Genomic DNA, 24537 nt, shown 5'->3' with positions numbered 1-24537 from the left:
ATCCCCTTTTATATGAGTTTACGGCCTAGGACTGTTCTAGGGCCGTAAACTCATGATAATGGTCCTATCCCATGGTTTGAACTCGAATTTGAGGGCTAAAGATGTTGCATAACAAATTAGGGAAGGTACCTTGGTGATTTGAAGCCTTAAACTTGAGATTTTGACCCTTAAATCTAGTTTGAGGAGAGAGGTTGGAGTGATAGTCGTAAAATGGAGCAAAAGCTTCAAAATGGAGACTTGAATCACTTTAAATAGTGTCCAAGTTCGGGACATGGTAGAATTCTACCCGATACCGGCGTTAGACGGGGCTTTTGGTCGCACCCGGCCAATTTTCCGTAACCCGATATGGTTGGTTCTAAAAAAGTTCCGATCATTAATATGAGACGTTAGAATGAGTTCTAAGGGTATTAAGACACTTATTAAGTCATAAAATAAAATTCACATTAACAACTTAATAAAAGGTCGGAAACGGAAACAAAATCGGAAAGGGCGATTGGATGATCGGAACAAGTCGCGAAAAGGGTTACAATTAAGGATATGAATTTCAGGTTGCTACATTATCACCCCCGTTAGAGGGAATTTCGTCCCGAAATTCAAAGATTCGAACACAGATCACAAAGTGGAAAGATATATGGAGATGAATTTACTGCATTCGGGTCTCCGCTTAACATTCTAGCGAACCCTCACTGTCAGGATGTGGCTTTGTTACGTATGATTAACCTCTCAATCTACGATCTCAATTGATTCATACATGAAAATTTGGATTTTTATTTCCTCAAAGGAATTTACTAGGGTTTCTTCAGGTCGGCAAGCCCTACGAATAAAGATGCGGAATACCAGATGGTTGCTACTGGGTCCTTAAGATAGCTCGGAGAGGGTTATGGAATCGATTCCTAATGAAGATCTCGAAGGGTCTAAGGTTCCACAAGTTAAGTTCTCCGCACTTCCCAAGACGTACTATGTCTTTCCAGGGTAAAACCTTCAACAAGTGGGTACGCTTCCACATGTCAAAGTAACTAAAGGTCCAATGGTTCTAAGGGGAACTTCTACGTGAGTCTACGATCGTAGCCGACGGGACCCAAAGATCGACAGGTTCCATGGGTGCTCCCAGTGTTGACTAATTCTTTATTGCCTTAGCTTTTGAAAGGATCTACGAGTATAACTGCTTTGCTTATCTACATGAACAAGAGAATGGTTCAATCGAAGGGCGTCACTACCTCCTCGTAGTGATCGTATCATGCCCTGATTGCTGACTTGCACACATTATGCTTACTGAGGTTTGGTTACGAGGAAATTCACGGAATTAGGTCGATGCGAGACTAGACTACGCGTTCGGAAAGAATTCTCAAGAATTCTTTAGAAACGGCATCGGGAAAGGATCGTAGACTTCTCGTTTCTCGATGATCACTTGGACGAGAGATACATGGGCAAACTTTTAAACTTTGATGTACGAAGATCATAAGAGTCAAGTTGGAGGAAGATTACAACAAATGGCTTTCTCAAAACTAGGAAAGACAGTATGAATGAGGCTCAGTCATTAAATGTTAAGGGTGGCATCAAAGCATTTCATAAAAAGTTTACCAATAGATCGAATGGAAAAGAATAATCACTCGGATTGAGAAAACAATCTACGAATACGGCACAAGCGTTCTCGTTTTTATGTGATAACCATCTCGAAGACATACATTTTCGGTTACTCGTAAACGACGGGGTTTAGAAAATGTTCAAAAGGATGGTTAACGAATTTCTTTCGGTGCTAGAATCGAAAAGAATCACAGGCATATGAATATAACGAGGGAAAATATACCTATGGCAACGGTGGGATCGGTGGCTGTCTCTTCTTATCCTATCGCTAGAACTCTTCCAATGTTACCAGGTTTTACAGTCTTAGGACAGTTTCGCTTGAGATGTCCCACTTCTCCACAACCATAGCAGGCCCGACCGATGCCCGCTCCGGAAGTTTGACTTGTTGATTGAGTTGGTGTCTTACAGTTTTTCGCCATATGACCCTTTATTCCACATTTGTTGCAAATTACTTCGATACATGGACTAGAAGGAAGATGATGATAGTTGCACTTGCCACAACTAGGAAGGGTTCCAACATACCTATTAGCAGATTTTCGGGTTGAGGACCCATCAACGGAAACAGTTGCAGGGGAAGTGACAGCGTGAATTGCCACCGTTTGCTGTCTCTTTGAAGATTCGTGTGATGTTTGGCTTTTCTCTTTATTCCCAAGTTTTCTTTTCTCACCGCTCCTCACCGTCGGCTCAGTAGTAGTAGTTGCCTCTTCAAGGTTATCACTGTGATCGATTAGGATTTTTGCTAAGCATTTGGCGCTGTCGTACGTATCCGGCTGTAACAACCCGTTATTTCATGTCAGTAAAGATCGAGTCATGTAACCTCCTTGAGAAAAGAAATAGAATATGAAGTATTCAAAAACTCTATTTGGAGTACACTATGTGGTAGTTATCATCTTAAGGTTTCCAAACATATAAATAACACAAAAATCCGAGTTATAACGAAGAAGTTATGCTCATTATAAGTTTTTCCGACAAAAACCAGCAATACAAAGTTACGTAAAAACGCAAAGTTTCAATAAAACATTTTCTGACCTTAGGTGTCTAAATGAAAGTGATAGATATCGTTAAACTACAAACATGCATAAAAAGAACGCTCAAATCGGACATCATATGAATAAGTTATGAATTTTTAAAGAAATTCCTTAAACACGTCACTTTAATAAATAAATAATAAAAATAATTTCGGAATTTGCCAACGGAATCTAAATGAAAGTTGTAGATCGTAGTCTCACCTTCGCGGGGATATAAAGAACGCCAAAAACGGAGTTCGTATGAGGGAGATATGAATTTTTGAAGTTTGATAATTAATTTATATATAATTTTTATTCAAAATTCGGTATTATCCGAAGAGGAGTCAGCCTAAGGCTATAGTACGCGCCGCGTACCCTAGTACGCCCCGCGTACTGAGAGGCCACGGCCTCGGATCGTCCACGTCGCACGATCCGGAGAACCCGACCCGCTGTCCCATCCGACCCGCGTGCCAGCGACCCGTCCCATCCGACCCGCGAACCCAGGGATCCGTCCCATCCGAAGCCGAGGCAGTCGAGGCCTCGGTCATGCGTGACGTACGCGTACGCGCTGCGTACTAGCGTACGCCCCGCGTACTGAGGCAGACTAGCCTCTCTATAAATAGCATACGAAAGTTTCCAAAGAAAGGGCTCATTCTCTCTCATTTCTCTTGCGTTTTTCCTCGTTTTCCGTGCTCGTACTACCCCGAAGCCCTGGTCGCTTCGTACAAGATCCGAAGGTCGATTTTCTCCCGAGGAATCTCGAGATTTCCGAGAAAAATCCATTTCCCGAGACGAAACTCTGCCGTTTTTCCATCTCGCTATCTTCAAGTTGTCAATTGAGTTCATACCCCTTTCTAACACACTTTAAATACATTTTTAAATACTTTTACACTCTTTTAGGGGGGGAATACAAGTAAACATACGGTTATTATCGTGTATGTTATAAAGTTTCACTTCACTTATATTATCAAATAAACCACTTGGAACTCATTACTATTATGGAAAACTCTTGTCATACTTTGTGTGCATTAGACTTATACGAAACATATAATGATCTTTCATTGTTAAATCGTTTTATACATTCTAAAAACTTATGATTTTGCTTTATCAAACATTTTGAAAAAGGATAAACTTTGCATACAAAACTATCACTTTAATATAGACTTAATTGAGAATCCATGAGACGCATACATCTTCAAACGTTACTTTTCTTTATTAGAAAGTACTGCAGTAAGTCCTGTCTATAACCAGAATCTCCCGCGACGAGAACGTGTCAAATGTGTATAGATCTATACGGGAAGTCATGATCCCGCACCCTGACTGTTAGCTACAGTCCGTCTTTTGGGGTGACAGTTGTCATAGCACTGCGACGCCTGAAGAACGTCGTTACAGGCATATTATGTTTAGTATGGTTATAGAAACTCATCGGATATACAATTATTATGATATTCAGTTTTGATGAGCGAGTAGTTATTTAAACTATTCTTCATCCAACCGGTTCGATCTTCGCGTAGTTTTATTATATATAAAACTATGACACACTTACGAGAAACGTCGGTTTCTTGCAAATTTTCGGTCTTAGAGACTGACATTATGTGTGAGGAAAATAAGGGTTTTTCCTGCATACAAACCAAATAACTAATAGGAAAATAAGGGATTTTCCCGGTGCAATCATTTACAACTTATAACATGAACAACTATATACATCTCATACTTTTATAAGAAAATACGGGTTTTTCTTGGAAAACACAACAAATCATATTTCAACTATTAAGGAAAATATGGGATTTTCTGGAGCTAATGCTTTCATTTCCAACACCACAAATCACAACTCTTTGCATTTTGAAACGCTACGTTTACTGGAAAACATACACCCATTTTGGAATGGCATCCAATTTTTCTAAACTAATTATAGACTCACCAACTTAATTGTTGACACTTTTTCTTTGAAATAACTTGTATTCTCAGGAAATCGCTAAGCAGGTTGGGAATCAACTTTTGGGATTAACGCGCTGGCGTTAATTACTTCATTTTGAATGATGTTTATGTACCCTTATTTTGAACATGTAATGAATACAACTATGTAAACATCTTGCAAACTTATTATATATGGTGGTGTGTACTTTCCTTTCTATGAACTGTTATGATATTGAACATGATGTCCTCCGCCCCCGAACGTTTCCGCCGTTCTGGTTTGGGGGTGTGACACCGGCCTCGCAGCTATGACGTTTCCTTTCGTTGGCTGAGTCAGCCCCCAGATAAATCTCTCTATCTTCTTACTTTCTGGGGTAACCATTCCCGGACAAAGTAGTGCCAAGTCGTCGAACCTGGAAGTATAAGCAACAATGTCAGAACCTTTCATCTTCAGGTTCCACAGTTCATGTTCTAACTTCTGCATTTCTCCCCGATGGCAGTACTCAGCCAGCAGAAGTTCCTTCATGGCTTCCCAACCCATTGCGTTGGCTACAGGTAAAGTTAGGGATTTGACTCGGCCGTTCCACCAAGTCAGAGCTTTGTCGAGAAAGGTGCAGGCGGCAAACTTCACCTTGTCTGAATCTGAACAAGCGCAGATTTCAAAGATAGATTCGATCTTCTCGAACCATCGGGTAAGGGAAATGACACCTCCAGTGCCATCAAAAGACGTGGGTTTGGCGTTCATGAAATCCTTATAGGAACCCTCTTTCCGGCATCCCTGGCTATCTTCTGGGTTTTGGGGCTGGGGGTCACCTCCTGAGCCACCGGGATTTATTTCTGACATGGCTGCCACCATTGCGGCAGTCAGAACTGTTTGAAGTGATGCGAGATCAAATTGAGGAGGAAGTGGTGGCGGAGGAGGATTGTCGTTGTTTTTCGAGCTGGGTCTCTTTCTTGGAGGCATCTTGATCTAAAAAGATCAGGAAAGAGAGGATCATAAGTCCTCTGAATTGAATTAAGAGATATGGAACAGGGGATATCTCATCAAGACAGATATAACGTTATACTAAGCAATAAAGCAGGAAAGAGTTATCAAAACAGAACATTTTATCGCTAGAGAAATGTTCAAGTAACATCGCGTATACGATGATTTTCTACGAAGGATTGGCTCGAGAAATACTCCCATAGTATTTCATGGTTCACTGCAGCGACGATTCGTTGTTTGAGATATTAGGTAAGTTTTAGGCATGTTGCATACCACAGTCACTCCCAAGCACAAGTTAGCCGTGTCTCGAATGAATATAGTTGGCCAGGCTATATTGATATTATACACGACCAGATAACTGCCCAGGTTTAACCAAAGTGTACAACATCCATTTACTTATGTTTTGTTCTACTTGTAGTTACGGATTTCGATGGGTCGGTATACCTGTATACTTTTGAAAATACTTATAGTTTTGAAGATACTTTTAATTCAGAGCACTGAGGCCCTTTAATGTTTATAGTTTTATACCATGTAAGGTTTGGTATATGTCATTCACTATAAAGAAGGGCTCTGATACCAATATGTCACACCCCGAAAACTGAAGGCGGAAACATTTCCGGGGTTGACTCCACGTTAAGTATCAAATCCAATGTACATAGTAAGTAAAGTAAATCAACAATTACATTACATATATGAAAGTTTTACATATATTTCAAAAGCATAAGTTATACAAGTGATACATAGTATATATGAACAACACGAAACGAGTCTTCTGAGAACTCCGTCTTCACACAAAAGGGTCTTCGGGTGCGTGTCTAACACGGACCTGAGAATACAAGCGGTTTAAAAATCAGCATAAAGCTGGTGAGTTCATAAGCGATTAGTTTTTCTAAAAATGTACGAGTTCCTTTGGTTTCCTGAATAATGGTTATCCAAGAAAATCCCATATTTTCTTATGTAAAGTTAGTTTCCAATTCCAAAAGTAAAATAAACGATGTCTAATTAAAACATGATTGTTCTTGTGAAATGTAGTCCAATTGTTTAATTTATTACACTTCTCTAATTTCGTACTACTATTACTTAGGAAGAACCCCATGTTCTCCCGACTGTGTGTGTGTGTGAACTGTTACTAGTTCTGATTATGTTCGGTGTCCTTCCCAGGAAAACCCCATGTTTCCCTGACTGTGTGTATATCTTTACTAGTTTTGGTTATGTTCAGTGTTCTCCCCAGGAAAACCCCATGTTTCCCTGACTGTGTGTGTGTGTGTGTCTTTACTGGTTATGGTTATGTTCATTGTTCTTCCCAGGAAAACCCCATGTTTTCCTGACTGTGTGTGTGTATTTGTCATCCCTAGATGTACATTAGCTTTACTATGTACATAAAGCTAGTAAATGAGTCTGAAACGTTAATAATCTAGATTGCAAGTCCTTAACCATACATAGACTGGATATGAGTCGGACCATGGCCAGTATCCTATTTATGACTTTTGTCACCCTTGAACCATTCCGTTCGGCTGTAGCTAGCAGCAAGGTGTGGGATTGTCAGTCCCGTATAGATCTATACACTCAAGCCACGCTCACCTACGAACGGAGATTCTGGTTACAGGGTTAGTCCTTCACTATCTCGTGCCATGGAAGTGTTACAAGGACTTGTCTCCAATCATTAAGATTACTCTTTACTTTTCGACTAGGAAAGTAATATTTACGACTGATTATATTCTACGTACCTGTCCTTTACACTCAAGACTAGGTGTTTTATTAAGGACATTACACTCGAGCCTAAGTGTTATTTAATGATGGCTGTCGTTTTACACTCGACCCTAGGTGTATTATTAAGGACATTACACTCGAACCTAGGTGTTATTTAATGATTATGGTCCTTTACACTCGATCCTAGGTGTATTATTAAGGACATTACAGTAATTTGTGTGTTATGATAGTATTTATCTATCTCACTCGAGCCTAGGTGTATTGTTAAGGACTTATAGATGTTTTATGTTTTCTAATGGAGTCTGTCTTTTACACTCGAACCTTAGTGTTTTATTACAAACATTACAATGGTTTATGTATTCTATGAGTTTAAGTGTGAACAATCAAATGCAAAGTACACAATATAACAGTGTATAATAAGAATTGAAAATCGGGTTAAAATCAAACAACTCTGCAAGTTAAAACAGTTTGTTTAAAAGGTTTTCAATTCTTAAAATGTACAATTATTAAACCATTTAACTGAAATCATGTGATTGAGTACAAGATATTCTTGTACTTTTGCTTGTATTCCCCCCCTGAAAACATTGAAAACCCATTGAAAAAGGGTAGGGGTATGAACTCACCGGACGCGGATATGAGTCGATTTCGGATGCTAAACATTGAATCGAGGCCTGATAACACGTGAGGTTCCTATGTAAAATGAAATGGCATACAAATATATCTAATTAGATTTACATAATTAGATATGAAGATACACTCCAACGAACGAAAACACCTCAAAACGGGTATTTGGAGTAACCCGGGTGACATCTACGGACGAAAATTGAGGCGAGGGACTTGGGATTTGAGTTTACTCCCCAAGCGTAAACTCCCTAATGATGTTTACGGCCTAAACACCCATTCCCCATGAGTTTACGGCCGTAAACTCATAGAGGGGTGGTTTATGGTGTTTAATGGCTCACAAATGGATATGGACACTTAGAAATGCTTGGAATAATTTTAACTAAGGCTTGGATTGAATTAAAATCATCAAATACAACACTTAAAGGAGTTTACGGCCTAGGATTGGTTTCTATGGCCGTAAACTCTCATATCTCTTAGAATAAGTGTTGTTAAGGTCCCAAAATTAATCACATGTGATTCTAAAAATTCTAACAAGCCTAGAAATCAATTTTGGGCACCATTTGACATCCATTTAGGAGTTTACGGCCATGGGGCATGTTATATGGCTGTAAACTCTCAAATGTGGGATTTTGATGTGTTTAAAGCCCTTAAACTATTTTTGGTTGGTTCTATGATTTATTCCAAGGCTTTTGGTGGTGTTGGATGGCTTTCTAACACCTCAAAAATGAATTTATACTCATTTTTGAGGAGTTTACGGCCCAAGCACATGCCTTGGCTGTAAACTCATATAAACCTCTCAAAATTTATGTTGAAGTGTTCTAAGTCCAATTCCAATATTCTAAAAATCATATCTAAGTCTTGTTTGTGTTTTGGAAGGGTTAAATGGCTTAAAAACCCTTCAAATATGTGTTTACGGCCTAGGCACCTTCCAGGGCCGTAAAATCATATACAAGGCTTCAAATCTTGGTTTGAGGCATTCTAATTCCATTTCATAAAGTCCTCTAGCCATAAACAAGGTCCAATTGAGGTTTGGAAGGGTTTTGTTGCTCCAAAATCCCCTTTTATATGAGTTTACGGCCTAGGACTGTTCTAGGGCCGTAAACTCATGATAATGGTCCTATCCCATGGTTTGAACTCGAATTTGAGGGCTAAAGATGTTGCATAACAAATTAGGGAAGGTACCTTGGTGATTTGAAGCCTTAAACTTGAGATTTTGACCCTTAAATCTAGTTTGAGGAGAGAGGTTGGAGTGATAGTTTTTAAAATGGAGCAAAAGCTTGAAAATAGAGACTTGAATCGCTTTAAATAGTGTCCAAGTTCGGGACATGGTAGAATTCTACCCGATACCGGCGTTAGACGGGGCTTTTGGTCGAACCCGGCCAATTTGCCGTAACCCGATATGGTTGGTTCTAAAAATGTTCCGATCATTAATATGAGACGTTAGAATGAGTTCTAAGGGTATTAAGACACTTATTAAGTCATAAAATAAAATTCACATTAACGACTTAATAAAAGGTCGGAAACGGAAACAAAATCGGAAAGGGCGATTGGATGATCGGAACGAGTCGCGAAAAGGATTACAATTAAGGATATGAATTTCGGGTTGTTACAAAATGAAAGTTGTATATCTTATTTGTACCCACGCATTGATAAAAATAACGTCAAAAACGGATCTCATATATCAAAGTTACGGATTTTAGAAGTTGGAAATATGCTATGCGGAAATAGGTGATGTGGCACAATCTTTGTCATTGATTTCTCCCCAAGTCTTGCCACCAGATGGTGACATGTGGCTCCAAGTTCAGCCATATTTCACCCTGTAAATAGAACCTCTCCCACCCTTATTTTCTTCACACATTTCCCATTCTTTCTTCTCTTTACTCTCTCTCTCTCTCTCTGTCTCTCTCTCTCTCTCTCTCTCTCTCTCTCTCTCTCTCTCTCTCTCTCTCTCTCTCTCTCTCTCTCTCTCTCTTTTTCTAGCCCTGAAACCCCACGAAAAGCCTAGGAAACCTCCCTAGCACAAGGCGGAAGCCCCGAATTGCTAGATGGCTCCGAGAAGAAGATCTTTTCGGCTCAGGAACGCTCCTACAAGCAAAGCCTGGTTTTCTATAAAACCCGTTGTAAGTGAGCTACGCCTATGCTATTTTTAATATAGCTTTTATTTAATTATAGTAACGTTATTAGGAACTTATAATAAGTACTTGGGCTATTATTATGGGTTATATAAGTATTGTTTAACGCTTATGTAATAGTAATAATAGCTAGACTATTAATTACTCTCGGCGAATAATAAACTTAACTCTAGTGGTAATAAGTCTACGTTTCGTCGAAGGAAATTATTTTTAGGAAGCCAAGCGTTGTCTGAGTTCAAAATCACTACGTTTTCAAGTGAGTGCATAGTTACTTTCATCTTACATATATATATGAATTATTTTCTATAAATTACGTGCTATGTGTGAATATTATTTGAATACTTGCTGTCTATGTTGGATGAACGATTTTATACTTGTTTTAAAAGATTTAAACGGTATATTTATTTTATATCTACAAATATGGTGCGGATGAAACATGGGTAGATGAAATAGTTGGTGTGTGGTGAAATAAAATGATGAGAGATAGGTGATGATAGAAAGGTGATGATAATTAGGTAAATAGATGATGATGAATAGGTAATGTAGGATGAAAGGAGATACCATAACCTTAACCGGAAATGTGGCGATGTAGTCATCTACCAGAGTATATAGATGGCGACCATGAACTATTCTAGACAACCCCGTGGAAACACCAGCAGGCCCATAACCTATAGGTGATGAAATACGAGTTCAGGAAATGTTGTAACTACGTATTCATGTGATACTACTCTAACCCCTTACTATGAATTACGATTTCAGGTGATGTTGTAACTACGTATTCATGCGATGATGCCCTAACTCTTGTTGGACACGTATTGAGGGAGTAATCCCTGGATCAATATTGTCTATGCGATGTAGGCGATTTTCCTTAAGGAGATTCCTTAGGAACAAACATATAAGGAAATTCGATGTAAGGAGATGAGAGCTAAATATAATGTAGGAGACGATCCTTAGGATAAATCCTTATGGAAGGTACTTCGGAATAAAGAAGATAATGGGGATGGGTAATTGGGTTAATTGTTTGATGATTAAACGTAATAATTATATTATTGTGGGTTGAAAACCCTATGTAGTCACCAAGTTTCCCAACCTGACCCAGTCAGTTTACTTGTATCACAGGTGATGAGGTGAAGTTACATTACACTGAGAGATTAAGGAGATATAGATCACTAGTGTAAATTAATGTAAGTTCTATATATGCTTATGTTTCTGTATTGACAAAGACATCCCAAATGTTTTAAAATGAATAAAAATACATTTCTTCAAAAATATTTTGATAATGAAATTATCATGTTTTTCTAGGAACAAATTCCGCAACATTTTTATTAAAAGAGATACTCTGATTTTTATAAAGCATAAGCAAAATCGGTAGTTTCTGGCCATGAAAATGGGGGTGTCACAGTTGGTATCAGAGCATTAATTTAATCGAACTAGGAATATGGATTGATTTCTAGGCTTAAATATAGAATGCTAATAAATGATTGTGAGGAGTGTGTCTTAGGTAATACACTTGAATAGACACAAGCACTAGCTTATTTACGGAAAAAAGGCCTAACATGCTTTTATGTGCTAAATGATTTATGATATGCATTATATGATCGGATCGATGGTTTATTGCCGACAGGATCTGGTAACTTTATGTGGTCAGGTTTGTAAACGTTTAATTACTGTATTAGAACTGGCATATAACTTTTTGGAGAGATAAGGGGATTTATACGTCAATCATAGATAAAATCTTTCCTATCTTAATTCTTATCATTACACACCAACCGTCTGATTTGCTGTATAGATTGAAATTGCAAGAACCCAAAGTGGAGTCAGGAACACGAATGGAAATAGGAATCAACAACCCCCAGTGATTGAACAAATACATGTTGTCATAATCGCACCTGAGCCAATCACCATGTTCGGGGTACAAGCGATGATCCAAATGATGTTGGATCGTTAAATGGAGGAAACAAGGTGTTTAGTTCAACAAAATCGAGAGGAACTTACAATGCTAATTGAACAGCCCGAGCTGAATGATGGGCAGTTAGAAAGAGGGAAATACAGTGGGACGGTTGGTCAAGATAACCCACCGATAGTTAGACGAAACAATCAGGATGGAGGAAATGATAAACGTGGATGCCAGTACAAGGATTTTATGGCATCCAAACCCCCGAGTCTTTCTCGAAGCCCATCACTGGTGGAAATTATGGACGGGATCTCCGAGATGGAGACAATGTTTGAGAGTTGTGAGTGTAGCAACCAACAAAAGACCGCCCTTGTGGTCCCTCTGTTAAATTTTAGAGTATTGAGTTGGTGGAAGCTACTAGCTAACACGATGCCCAAGGGAGAAGCAAGCAAGATGTCTTGGGAATATTTCCTAGTGAAATTAAAGATGCAGTACTACTCTGAGCAGGATCTTCTAGAGATCAACAATGAATTCCAGAATCTGAAGAAGGGGAGGATGAGTGTCACCGAGTATGCTACAAATTTTATGGAGAAGATGAAGCTCGTTCCTTATCTAGTTCCAACTAAGCTCTCCAAGGTCAACAAGTTTGCCCCCGGATTACCAGCAGACTTTGGTCCAATGGTCAAGCAAGCAACACCTCTAAAAGCCGCCATCTGGACTGCTAAGAATGTGGAGACCCAGATAAGAGAAAAGGGTCTGGAGAGAGCTGAAGTTGGCGAGAAAAGGAAGCATGAAGGATCTTCAAGGTCCAACAAGGAGAGAAAATTCCCGAATTCTGGAGGAGGAGGAGGTGAAGCAAGATGGTGTGAGAAGGGCAAAAATAATCATTTCAGAATATGCGATGGAGAAGTGACATTCTATAAGTGTGGTAGGGTTGGTTACTATTCCATAGATTGTACATTCGACAAAAAGAAGTGCTATGAAGGTGGAAATGATGGGCATATTTTGAAGAACTGTCTAAAGAAGAACGAAGCTGCAAGGACAAATGTGTCGTTAAAGCCAAAAGAAAGAGCATTTCAAATGATCCTTGACGAAGTAGATGGCAATGCAAGGAATCAGGAGTGAGGATGGATATTCGAGAATCAATTTATGAAGATGCCATGCGGATAGTATCAGGAGGTGTAGCCTATTAGATGCATAGTATAGGTTGAACCTGAACACCTATGTAATCGTTTCAAGGAATAATATAAAACCTTCGCTTTCTTATCTGATGTGTCAAATTTTTACGTGATTTTTTTATGGTTAATTGGAAAACTATGAGATAATACTTGGGACGAGTATGAGTAGGTGTAAAAGGTAGTAGATGCATATACTACCGGAAGCACATGACTCACGCTTGGAATAGGGAAACTCACAAGGTTTCCAAGAAGCTAGTAATTGATTGCATTTTATTCAAGTATGTTGTTACCATCGTTCGGTAATGACTAAGAAGATGATTGTTATTCCGACCCTAGTATCATATCTAATTTAGTCCGACTACGATGAGTATGTTACATGGTTCAGAGAACCATGTTTGAGTTAGCATTTGACTTCAGCAAGAAGATTGAAATAAAAGATAATAGAAGCGATCGGTAGAGGTATCAAAATAGTTGCTTGTAGCTAGAAACACTACCTTTTAAGATGTGATTATAACATGAAAGAAAGTATAGTCTGTTCTGGAATTTGACTCTAAAAGATCTGAGTCCAAGCAATGCATCATATGATGAGAGGTCAGTAGAACATGACCTGTCGGTCTATTATAATAATCGAATGAAGAAACTTATCTCAAGTTTGTTAGAGAAAGAGTCTTCAATAAAGATCGATATTGAGACATAAATATTATGATTGGAAATCTAACATGAGATAGAGAGCAGGTCCAAGACCGGGCACCGCCTATAGTCAGGAAGTCTTAGACTTAGATACTCGTTCCAAGAAACATTAAAGTTACGGTTATTACTGTAGTGACATAAGACCATGCTTTGGCATGCGGATTTAAATTTTGCACTATTAAACATGGTGATTTGGGTGCTAAAAGATATATTCGATCATAGTAAATGAGTACAAAAGGGATCTAGTCTAGAACTTCATAAATATCTCACTCACTAATCACTATGACTACATCTCTCAATCACACCTCTACAAGTGGTATGAACCCACCTTATATAGAGGTGTTTACATGTCTCTCTCTCATTTTCTAATACTCATTAGTCATAAGGCTAATGCACCATATGCAAGTGGGTCTACAAAGGTCAAACTATCTACAAAATCATACATGAAGAACTTTGTATCCCAACATTCTCCCCCCCAAAGTTAGGAATGGATGACCCACTTCAAACCTTCCAAAGTCGAGCAGCTATGCGGTTTGAACCTCAAAGGTGACATATATCGAAATGAACTTCAATCTTCAATTCTTCCATGATTCTTCAATTTGGGCTGTAGGATGTGAGACCATACAATCCGAACATCAACGAATGATCATGAGCTTCTCAAACTCTAAATCGATCACCCTAAAGTTGAGCGTAAAAACACACCCCAAAAATCTTCAATACTTCAAAACCCATTTCAGAAATAAATCATTTCCGAACTTCCAATTACATCATCTCGTAAGCTTCAAAACTTCAAGATCACTTCGGTCTTCAAATCCACGTAATATGAAAAATTCAAGTTCGAATTTCCATATAAACCTCTCTCCCTTTTTATAATCAAAATTTGATTATAAAACTCCAAGGAAAAAGAACGTGATCTATTCGGAATTTTTCATGTCAAAACTCCTACTTAACATGTGTCATAAACTTTGTTCTTCAATCCGGAAAATCCAAAAAATATTCAATTTTTAGCTTCATTCACGGATAGCCTTTGACAAAAATTTCTCATAAATTGGTAGAAATTGACAATTTCAAAATTCTGCAGTGACCCGTTGCGTCCAAAACAGCAAAATAAACTCTCTCCTTTTTCAAATATGGGTATAAAGCGTTAATTTGCAGAAACTGCAGGGGCCTGAAATGCACTTTCTTCAATATTCAACAAAAACAGTCCTTTTTCGAATTTGGGTATGAGCCGCCAAACATTCGAAACCTCAGGGACTATTTTCAACAATTATTCTCTTTGTTCTCAAATCATATGAAGAATCACCCCAAACATACGAAGCTTCAAAATTTTTTGAATTTCAGTGAAAAGTGTCAAACACTCGAAACTTGAATTAATTTTCGAAATGTCACATATTCGAAGGTATAGGGGTCGAATTAAAAAAAATTTCATTTGCCTTCAATTTATACGAAATGTTGAAGAAGCATACAAAACTTTGGCTAATTCATACAAAAGTTGAGGGACCATTTTCGAAAATTCGCCTTCTTCTTCAATTCGTACGAATCCAACCTTTATCTTTCATATGAAATCCCAAACACCCCTTCATATAAGTGAACACAATTTTATCTTTGTACAAACCCCCTTCATATATTTCCCAAATAAACACCCCTTCTTATAAAACCAAAACACCGCCTTCGTATATATTCCAAACAACCCTTCGTTCAAAATCGAAAATACCTTCGATCATTCCAACACAGTCATTATTCGTTCAAACCAAAAACCATCCTTCGTTCTTAAAGTCACAACCCATTTGATTCATTCAATAACCCTTCATTTTTCATGAAATTGAACATGACATCGAATTCTCAACTTCATTCTCTTTTCACAGTTCAACCTAAAACGAACACACATCGACTTCCAAACCATTGATTCCTTCGTTCTTCATTACTCAGCAACAATTCTGAAAATCAACGATTCTTGACCTAACTCACGATTGATTCCAAATTAACGAGCACAGACTCCAATCTTTTGAAATCAACAATCAAATCTCTTCATCTGTTTGTTCCTAATCAAGCAACAAAACTCAGCCTCAACATCGTATCTTTCGTTATCAAGAACAAGATCCATTCAATCTTCAAAATTAAATCCCAGTTTGAACTTGATTTTGACACACCAAACCTCGAAACATCATGTATCAATCTATTTCATCATACGATTCACTGATTTATCTCTTAAATTTCAACTTTTTCTTAGTTTGACTTTTTAAAGTCAACGAACCATAAACACGAAATCGATGATTATGAAGTCCGATTTCAGATCAAACACACTATTCAAACTGTTGTTCATTGTTGTTCATAATGTTCTTGAATTTTAGTTGAGATTTCATCAACGAACTCACATTGGCTCAAGACCACATATTAATCGATATGTAATTGTATCTCAAATTTACATTATCGATCAACAATAAAGGATTAGTAGAAACGAACATATGAAATCGGAACACAATAAAACAAGACTAAAGAACAATCAATCAAGAACTGAGATATAATTCTCTGATGGTACACCTGGGTAAGTACGCATACAATTCGATCTTGGAACAGTGTAATTAGGATAATCTCAATTGATCAATTGATGACTTTCGGGCTTCAATCAACTATATCAGATCAAAACAAATGTATGGGCTCAAAATTGATGAACAGTAACAAATTAAGAATATTGGGCTCAATGATGGAGGATAAACTGTAATCAGTCAGAATATTAGGCTCAAATGTGATCAGTGAACAGTAATTACTTAGGATGAAGAGATAATGTCTGGAGCCATCATGTCAGCATCGTTTCGTTGATGATTCTAGGACGTAATCATCCTAAGGGGGAGATAATTGTAACGTCCGTAGATCCGGGCTAGTCAATTTAGAAATAATAGGGGTCTAAAACGACTTTTCGACAAAAGATTATTTAGAATAAATAATTTTAACCAAGTTGTAGAGTATGTCTGAAGGGTTCCGTGCATATAAAGAGCACCAAAATTCGAGTTATAACGAAGAAGTTATGGTCCGTCGAAGTTTCACGACAGAATCGGCACGACACTGGGGAGACGCAACTAGTGAATTTATGGTAGAGAAAATTTTAGCCTTACTGATCTAAATGAAAGTCATAGAATATGTTAGCTTGAGAGCGTCCAAAAAAAGAACGCCCAAATCTGACTTTGCATGAGGAAGTTATGATTGTTTTTATAAGATTTGGCTTAGTAGTGCACGGCCAGAAACTCGAATTTTAGTTCGAGTTGTTTTTAGCTTATGCGACCTAAATGTGAGTTAAAGATCTCATTAATAGGAACTCAACGGTAAAAAGACAGACGAAAACGGAGTCTTATGAAGGAGTTACGATTTTTTCACAGTTATTTAACAGTCTAATATTCTTGTACTGCTAAATTTAAGATCGGTCGATAATTAGCCGACGAAGTCAAAATGTAAGTTGTAGATCTTATTTTTATCTATGTGTGGATATAAAGAACGTCAAAAACGGAGCTCGTATGAGAAATTTATGGATTTTAGAAGTCGGAAGTGTGATGTGCAGAAATAGGTGACGTGGCACAATCTTTGTCATTGCTTTGTCCCCAAGTCTTGCCACCAGATGGTGACATGTGGCTCCAAGCTCAGCCATATTTTACCCTATAAATAGAACCTCTCTCACCCTCATTTTCTTAACACATTTCCCATTCTTTCTTCTCTTTACTCTCTCTCTCTCTCTCGCGCGCGCGCGCGCCCCGAAACCCACTAAAAAGCCTAGGGAACCTCCCTTACATGAGGCGGAAGCCCCGAAGTGCTCGGCGGCTCTGAGAAAAAGATATTTTTCGGCTCGGGAATGCTGCTCCAAGCAAAGCCCGGTTTTCTATAAAACCCGTTGTAAGTGAGCTAGAGCTACGCTATTTTTAATATAGCTTTTATTTAATTATAGTAACGTTATTACAAACTTATAATAAGTACTTAGGGCTATTATTATGGGTTATATAAGTATTGTTTAACGCTTATATAATAGTAATAATAGCTAGACTATTAATTACTCTCAGCGAATAATAAACTAAGCTCTAGTGACAATAATTCTAGGTTTCATCGAAGGAAATTATTTTTAAGAAGCGAAGCGCTGTCTGAGTTCGGAATCACCACATTTTCAAGTGAGTGCATAGTTACTTTCATCTTACACATATATATGAAGTATTTTCTATAAATTATGTGCTATGTGTGCATATTATTTGAATACTTGTTGTCTATGTTGGATGAACGATTTTATACATGTTTTACAAGATTTAAATGGCATATTTATTTTATATCTACAAATATGTTGCGGATAAAACATGGGTATATGAAATAGTTGGTGTGTAGGATGAAAGGTGATGACAATTAGGTAAATAGATGATGATGAATATGTGATGTAGGATGAAAGGAAGTATCATAACCTTAACCGGCAATGTGGCGATGTAGTCATCTACTAGAGTATAGATGGCGACCACGGATTATTCTAGACAACCCCGTGGAAACACCAGCAGGCCCATAACCTATAGGTGATGAATTACAAGTTCAGGCGATGTTGTAACTACGTATTCATCCGATGATACTCTAACCCCTTACTATGAATTACGAGTTCAGGCGATGTTGTAACTACGTATTCATGCGATGATGCCCTAACCCTTGTCGGGCACGTATTGAATCCCTGAATCAATATTATCTATAGGATCTAGACGATGTTCCTTAGGGAGAGTCCTTAGGAACAAACATATAAGGAAATGCGATTTAAGGAGATGAGAGGTAAATATGATGTAGGAGACGATCCTTGGGATAAATCCTTAGGGAAGGTACTTAGGAATAAAGAAGATAATGGGGATGAGTAATTGGGTTAATTGTTTGATGATTAAACATAATAATTATATTATTGTGCGTTGAAAACCTTATGTACTCACCAGGTTTCCCAACCTGACCCACTCAATTTACAGGTGGCGATGTGAAGTTACATTACATTGAGAGATTAAGGAGATATAGATTACTAGTATAAATGAATATAAGTTATGTTTATGCTTATGTTTCTGTATTGACGATGACATCCCAAATGTTTTAAAATGAATAAAAATATATTTCTTCGGAAACGCTTTGATAACTATCATGTTTTTCTGGGAACAAATTCCGCAACGTTTTTATTAAAAGAGATACCTGATTTTTATAAAGCATAAACAAAATCGTTCTTTTCTGGCCGTGAAAATGAGGATGTCACACATAGAGACACTCAATTTCAAAGAAAATGGTAACAATTGTAGAGTTTTATTGTGCAAGTGAGTAGTCATAGTGATCTCGGTTGTAGGCAAACACATATCCCCTATCAGCCTGTAACCATCTACGATAGTGTAGCGGTGCCATGAATGTCTTCTTTAATTGATGGCAAGTTCAAGATAGACCGGTGAAAGATCGATAATCACAAAGATTCATAATAGTTCACAAACTTAAATCAAGTAATTAAACACCATAATTAACCTAAAACTTAGTCAATCATCAATTGGTCTTCAAAAGACGAATAATCAAGTATCAAAAGATTCCAATCAATTACCAATGACAAATCGAAAAACGGTTCAAAGTATTAAATTCATGGATAACATAAACCCAACCAAATTATACATTATTAGAGTTAAAACTTACCTTAATCATGTTCTTAGGGGTGGTGGAGGGATATCAGCTGCCCGAATCCCCGAAATATAAGCAGAAGGCACAAAGTATTAAATTCGTGAATAACATAAACCCAGCCAAATTATAAATTTTTAGAGTTAAAACTTACCTTAATCGTGTTCTTAGGTGTGGTGGAGGGATATCAACTACCCGGATCCCCGAAATATAAGCAGAAGGCAGAAAGAAGAAGAGACCCAAGGGAAAACAATCACTTGAAAGAGATAAAAATATAAAAGGTTTACGCAAAATGGCTGCCCATGGAGAAGAGCTCATTGGAAGCCGACGAATTGTTTTTCAGTTGACGGAAATTCGAAGAGGCAAAAAAGCGATTAATAAGGTATAAAATGAAGAAGTAAAAGATAGAAGATATTGAAGCTAATGGCGGTGGCGGTGGAAAAGAGGTTAAAAGCTATCCAGTAGTTGAGACGGTGGACTAACTTAGGTATTGTTAAATAACTAGATGAACAATTCATAAAATAGTGTCTTCAATTATTCGATCACAAAGAGGAGGGAACCAAAGGAATAAGCTAGTAGGTGTATGTAGGACATGACACGTGAATCATAGGTGATAGGACACAAGGAATATTGTATGGTTTAATCTTACAAACTTCCTATATAACCCAAGAAAAGTAATCGGCCCATAGGGACAAATCTTCTTTATATATAAGACGCCTTTCACACATACTCTTTATCAAGATCGACCTCTCTACAGTGTGGAGTATTGACGATGGCTCAACCCAAAAATGCACCTTCATCCTCTCTGGTATCTGTGATAGGGTCTCACTTCATGGCACCACATCAACTCGATATTATAGTTGATAGAATTTCAAGCGGAATCCTTTTGATTTCAGATATTAACCATAAAATCATGTTCAAAGTGAAACCATGCGACTCATTCCTTCATGAGCAGCGAGTACTACTCGATGATGATGACCAACCCATCGTTGTAATGCCCGATAAGGCGACTTTATTAAGTTTAACTTTTAATATATATATTTTTTAATACTTTGGATTGTTTTGAAAATTTGATGCTACATTTAACATTTAAATGGATTGATTTATTTTCCAGAGCATTAGTGCACACGATGGATGGTATGCATTCAGGGGTGACAGTGAAAGCAAATCGGATATGATATTTACCACAAAAAAACCTTGCGTGATCCAGCTGTTTAAGAGTGGTGTAAATGTGTTCTTGGCAAACAAAACCAGTAATAAAAATGTTTGTGATTTCAAGGTCGAAGGAAGCTGGTCGAAGAGAAACTGCACTATTTATATGGGAGATACTTCAACCACAATAGCCCAAGTAATTTAATTTTCAAACCTTTTTTAGCTGGTTTTCTAGTAGAGTTCCATGTTTTCAGTTATGTCTGTATAACTCAAAACATTCTGTAAATAACTTAAAGCTCAATCTTAAACTTACTAATGACATATTTATTCCTGTAGATGTCCAAAATACAGTCATCCGAGAATATTGTAAAGTTCGTTAATGACAAATGCAAGGTGACCATTTCTCCCAATGTGGACTTTGCGTTTGTGATCACAATGATAGCAATTGTTGAGGCTATGGAAAACTCTGACACAAAAAGTAAAGGTGTTGTGCAAGTTCTTGGAGGTGTGACTAAAGTTGTTGGCCCAATACTCCTTTCATAGTCATAGTCATATTAGTTGCATTCTCTACTCCTAAATTTTTCCATGGATCAACGGGTTTATATATGGCTTATCCGGCAATTCATATCATCTTTTCACATCGTCATGGATATGGTATGATTACCATGATAGGCTCAAATTATGGTTCCTTAATTGTGTTAATTAGAAGTAATTAAGTTATAATCTCGACATGTTAATTAGTTGTATTCTAGTGCCGAAGAATAAATGCTGCTTAGGAAATTATTTTGAAGTTTGTGTGACTATTAAGAAGTGGTATTCAAAACTATCAAACACTGTAATAAAAATATCTAGCAATAGTCCAGATGTGTGTGTTCAGCTCTTTAATAAGTACGATGTTATATTAAACAATATTTTTCAGCAATTCTTTCTATGTATTGTTTTAAGTCCTTACCGTCCACTTTGATTATTAAGCATTTTGTTGATGTAGATGTGTATTTCATAAATGGGTCTCATGGTTTTATTATTTTAGTATCTATATTTCATATTTAAAATTATAAAACAAAAACAAAGAATGTTTATAAAACCAAAAACATATTTAATATTTGTCGTGTTTTATAAAACTAAAACTAAAATTTATGATAAAAAGGCTTAGTAAAATTGTTTCAATATTGATTTTATTCTACACGTATCAATTAGCTCTTATTTTATTGCGTAATTTCTTTTTTATATTTCTAGGTTAATATAAAAAAAATTATTAGTATGACAAAATATTTAAACATAATACATAATACTATAAATTTGAAATAAAATAGAAGACATAAATGAAAATATTTATTAAATGTTGGCCCATGATGTCAATATTTGTAAGAAACCCATGGTTACTGTACCCCTTTAGTCCTAAATTGTATAATTCACATAAATGTTGGGGCCTCTATATGAAATACACATCTACTAGCTGGGAAGGGTATCGGGTTTAATACCCATGTGGAGTCAAAGGTCGAGAGTTCTATCCCTGCAAAACCTATGTAACGCCTCATTCATGGTATGTAATTTTAATTATTTTATTTTCCATTTTATAAGGGCTACTCGATGAGTCAGTAGCCCTAACTCGTCGAGTAGATACGAGACAACACACGGAGATTAGTATGACAACTCGACATGTCAATATTCCCGACTCGGCAAGTCAACCAGGCTGGATGAAACCCTAATCTTTAGGGTTTGTACCCTATTTAAACGTCATTATAGCCCCCCACTCCAGCCTCCATCACTTCCAGAGCACCTTCTTCGAAACCCTAACCATCCATTAGTGAGCTTGAGTGATTTCTTGTCAATTTGAAGTGAGTTTGTGCATTTTGGAGCTTGTAGAAGAAGAAGAAGCTAGAAGGTTCAAAGCAGAAGAAGAAGATCCATGAGCAACACCTCATTTACTACATCTTCTGGTAATCAAGCCTCAAACTTGATCATTCCCTTATTAGATCTTCATCTATGCTTGTTTTTGTCACTTTTGGGTCATTTCAAGGATAACCCCGAGAATTGGAGCTCTCATGGGGTTATGGACTTCAGATCTGGACACCCTTGAGCTCCAGGAGCTCAAGGTAGCCACCTTTATTCAACAAAGGCCCTATCCCAAACCATAGGTCTCCATTTCTAGCCTAGTTTGATGTTTTAGCTTCATATCACTATGTATGCACGTAAAGTTGGCAAGTTTACGTGTTATGCAAGCCTTAGAAGTCCAGATCTATGAATTGGATGCATTGAAATCGTTTGAAATCAACTGTATGGTGATGGCATGTAAAGGATTCGACGAGTCGCTCACCTTTCTCGGCGAGTCGGGTCGCGAACGCTTTATACTTGGCACTTTTATAACTTAGGTTTGATAAGTTATGTAGACAAACAAATATTTTTTACGTGTGTGGGATTACAAGTGTAAAACCTATTATACGTGGCACTTTTATAACTCATTACTCTAAACACACTTGTGATTATAAAAATACATAAAGTCAGAACGATTAAAAAAATATCCTCTTTTACTTGTATGGATTTACAAGGTTAGAACATTTTGCACTTTACATGTTTATAATTCATTGGTCTATACACATTTTTTATTATAAAAACACAAGAAGTCAAAACGATATACAAATATATTTTACTTGTATATGTTTACAAGGGTAGAATATGTTGCCTTTTACTTTTATAATTCATTAGTCTAAACACAGTTTTAACTATAAAACCATGGTTGTAGAAATCGAGATAATTGGCAATTAATCGTGGATTAATTGTTTGATGTTCTCCAATCGTCGAGGATTAGGGTATTAATCGGAAATTTAGGATTACTCAGCTTTTGCGGGATTAATCGGTCTTGGCAGGATTAATCGGTCAACAAAAGTTAAAAAAGTCGAAAAAGAAAGTCAAAAAAATGTCAAAAAATCATTTCTTTTTTTTACTCCAAAATTTTCAAATTTTCGAAATTTCAAATATAATACGAAAATGTTCATATTTTCAAATTTTCAAATTACAAATTTTCTTATTTTCTAATTTTGAAGTACTTGCTTTTCTTAAGATATAAAAATATTTGATTAATTTTAATATTTTATTAATAATTTATGGTCCCGAGTAATCCCCGCAAATACCGATTAATCTCTTAACATCCGTCGACCGTCGAGCAATTTTACAACCTTGATAAAAACATACATAGTCAAAACATATAAAGTTCACCAAAATTATTCTTGACGTATTGTTTTCAAACGTATGTATCTTCAGGAACCTAGGAGCTGCAAGACACACCTTGTGTGTGATGGAATAATACATTTCTTGTTTAAATGGTTGGCAGACATGTTAGGCCTTTTTGTTCCACTTTGACTTACGTTATGCAAAGCTTGTTTAAGTAGTTATCGTCTGTTAGATTGTCAACAATGTAATTCCTCATACAGGATTTATGGAAGAATGTAATGTAAGAATAAATCATTTTATTATTCAATATGTGTTGTTAATTGTGATCCAAAATATTTCATCGCAAACGCGACGTTTTCGCCGACAGTCAGGGTGTGACAATACAACATCCAAAGTACTTACCAAATCTCTTTTAAGCAACATTCTATATTTCCACATTCAATCGAGAAGGACTTTTGAATCTCTCTCTCATTCCTCTTCCTTTCGTGTCTTTCAACGAAACTTGGTGAAGGCAATGTCATGGTTTTCATTTGAACTATGGTCATTGAGGCTCTAGTGGCCCTTCACAACCACCATATAACTTCACTTATACAACAACCTCTTTCTTAAATATGTGTTGCTATGGTGGAGATAGAGGAGGAGGTTGTGTTGGCTATGAAAAATTTTGTTACAAGTAATCCAATGGAGTTTGTGGAAAAGCGATAATGGTAGTTTATGTAGGACGTAGGGTAAATGACAGAGGAGGCATTTCTGTCTATGATAGAGGGATATGGGATATGGTTGGCTAGGGGGTGAGGATGTAGATACAAATATACTTATTAAGAGTAAGGGAGATAAAGGGTAAAGAGAGGGG

At 37.1% G+C, this 24537-nt stretch overlaps 1 protein-coding gene across 1 annotated transcript; it reads left to right on the top strand.

Moving 5' to 3' along the window:
- The first annotated feature begins 20062 nt into the window (after nucleotides 1–20062).
- LOC145012372 (protein LURP-one-related 10-like) lies at nucleotides 20063–21397 on the top strand. Its single transcript, XM_078971170.1, has 3 exons — nucleotides 20063–20352; nucleotides 20476–20709; nucleotides 20850–21397. The coding sequence occupies exons 1-3, from the start codon at nucleotides 20134–20136 to the stop codon at nucleotides 21054–21056; spliced, it is 660 nt and encodes a 219-aa protein (XP_078827296.1). The 5' UTR covers nucleotides 20063–20133; the 3' UTR covers nucleotides 21057–21397.
- Nucleotides 21398–24537: the final 3140 nt, after the last annotated feature.

Source organism: Lactuca saligna, chromosome 8 (assembly GCF_052625555.1).
Source record: "Lactuca saligna cultivar CGN05327 chromosome 8, ASM5262555v1, whole genome shotgun sequence".
Taxonomy (NCBI): domain Eukaryota; kingdom Viridiplantae; phylum Streptophyta; class Magnoliopsida; order Asterales; family Asteraceae; genus Lactuca; species Lactuca saligna.
Note: the sequence above shows the minus strand (reverse complement) of the source record. Positions and strands in the feature narration are given on the sequence as shown.

Excerpts from the sequence above, each read along its gene's own strand:
- LOC145012372 (XM_078971170.1), top strand. The coding sequence starts at position 20,134 with ATGGCTCAACCCAAAAATGCACCTTCATCCTCTCTGGTATCTGTGATA. Across the intron at positions 20,353-20,475 it reads ATGATGACCAACCCATCGTT|AGCATTAGTGCACACGATGG; the intron begins GTAATGCCCGAT and ends TTTATTTTCCAG. Across the intron at positions 20,710-20,849 it reads CTTCAACCACAATAGCCCAA|ATGTCCAAAATACAGTCATC; the intron begins GTAATTTAATTT and ends TTATTCCTGTAG.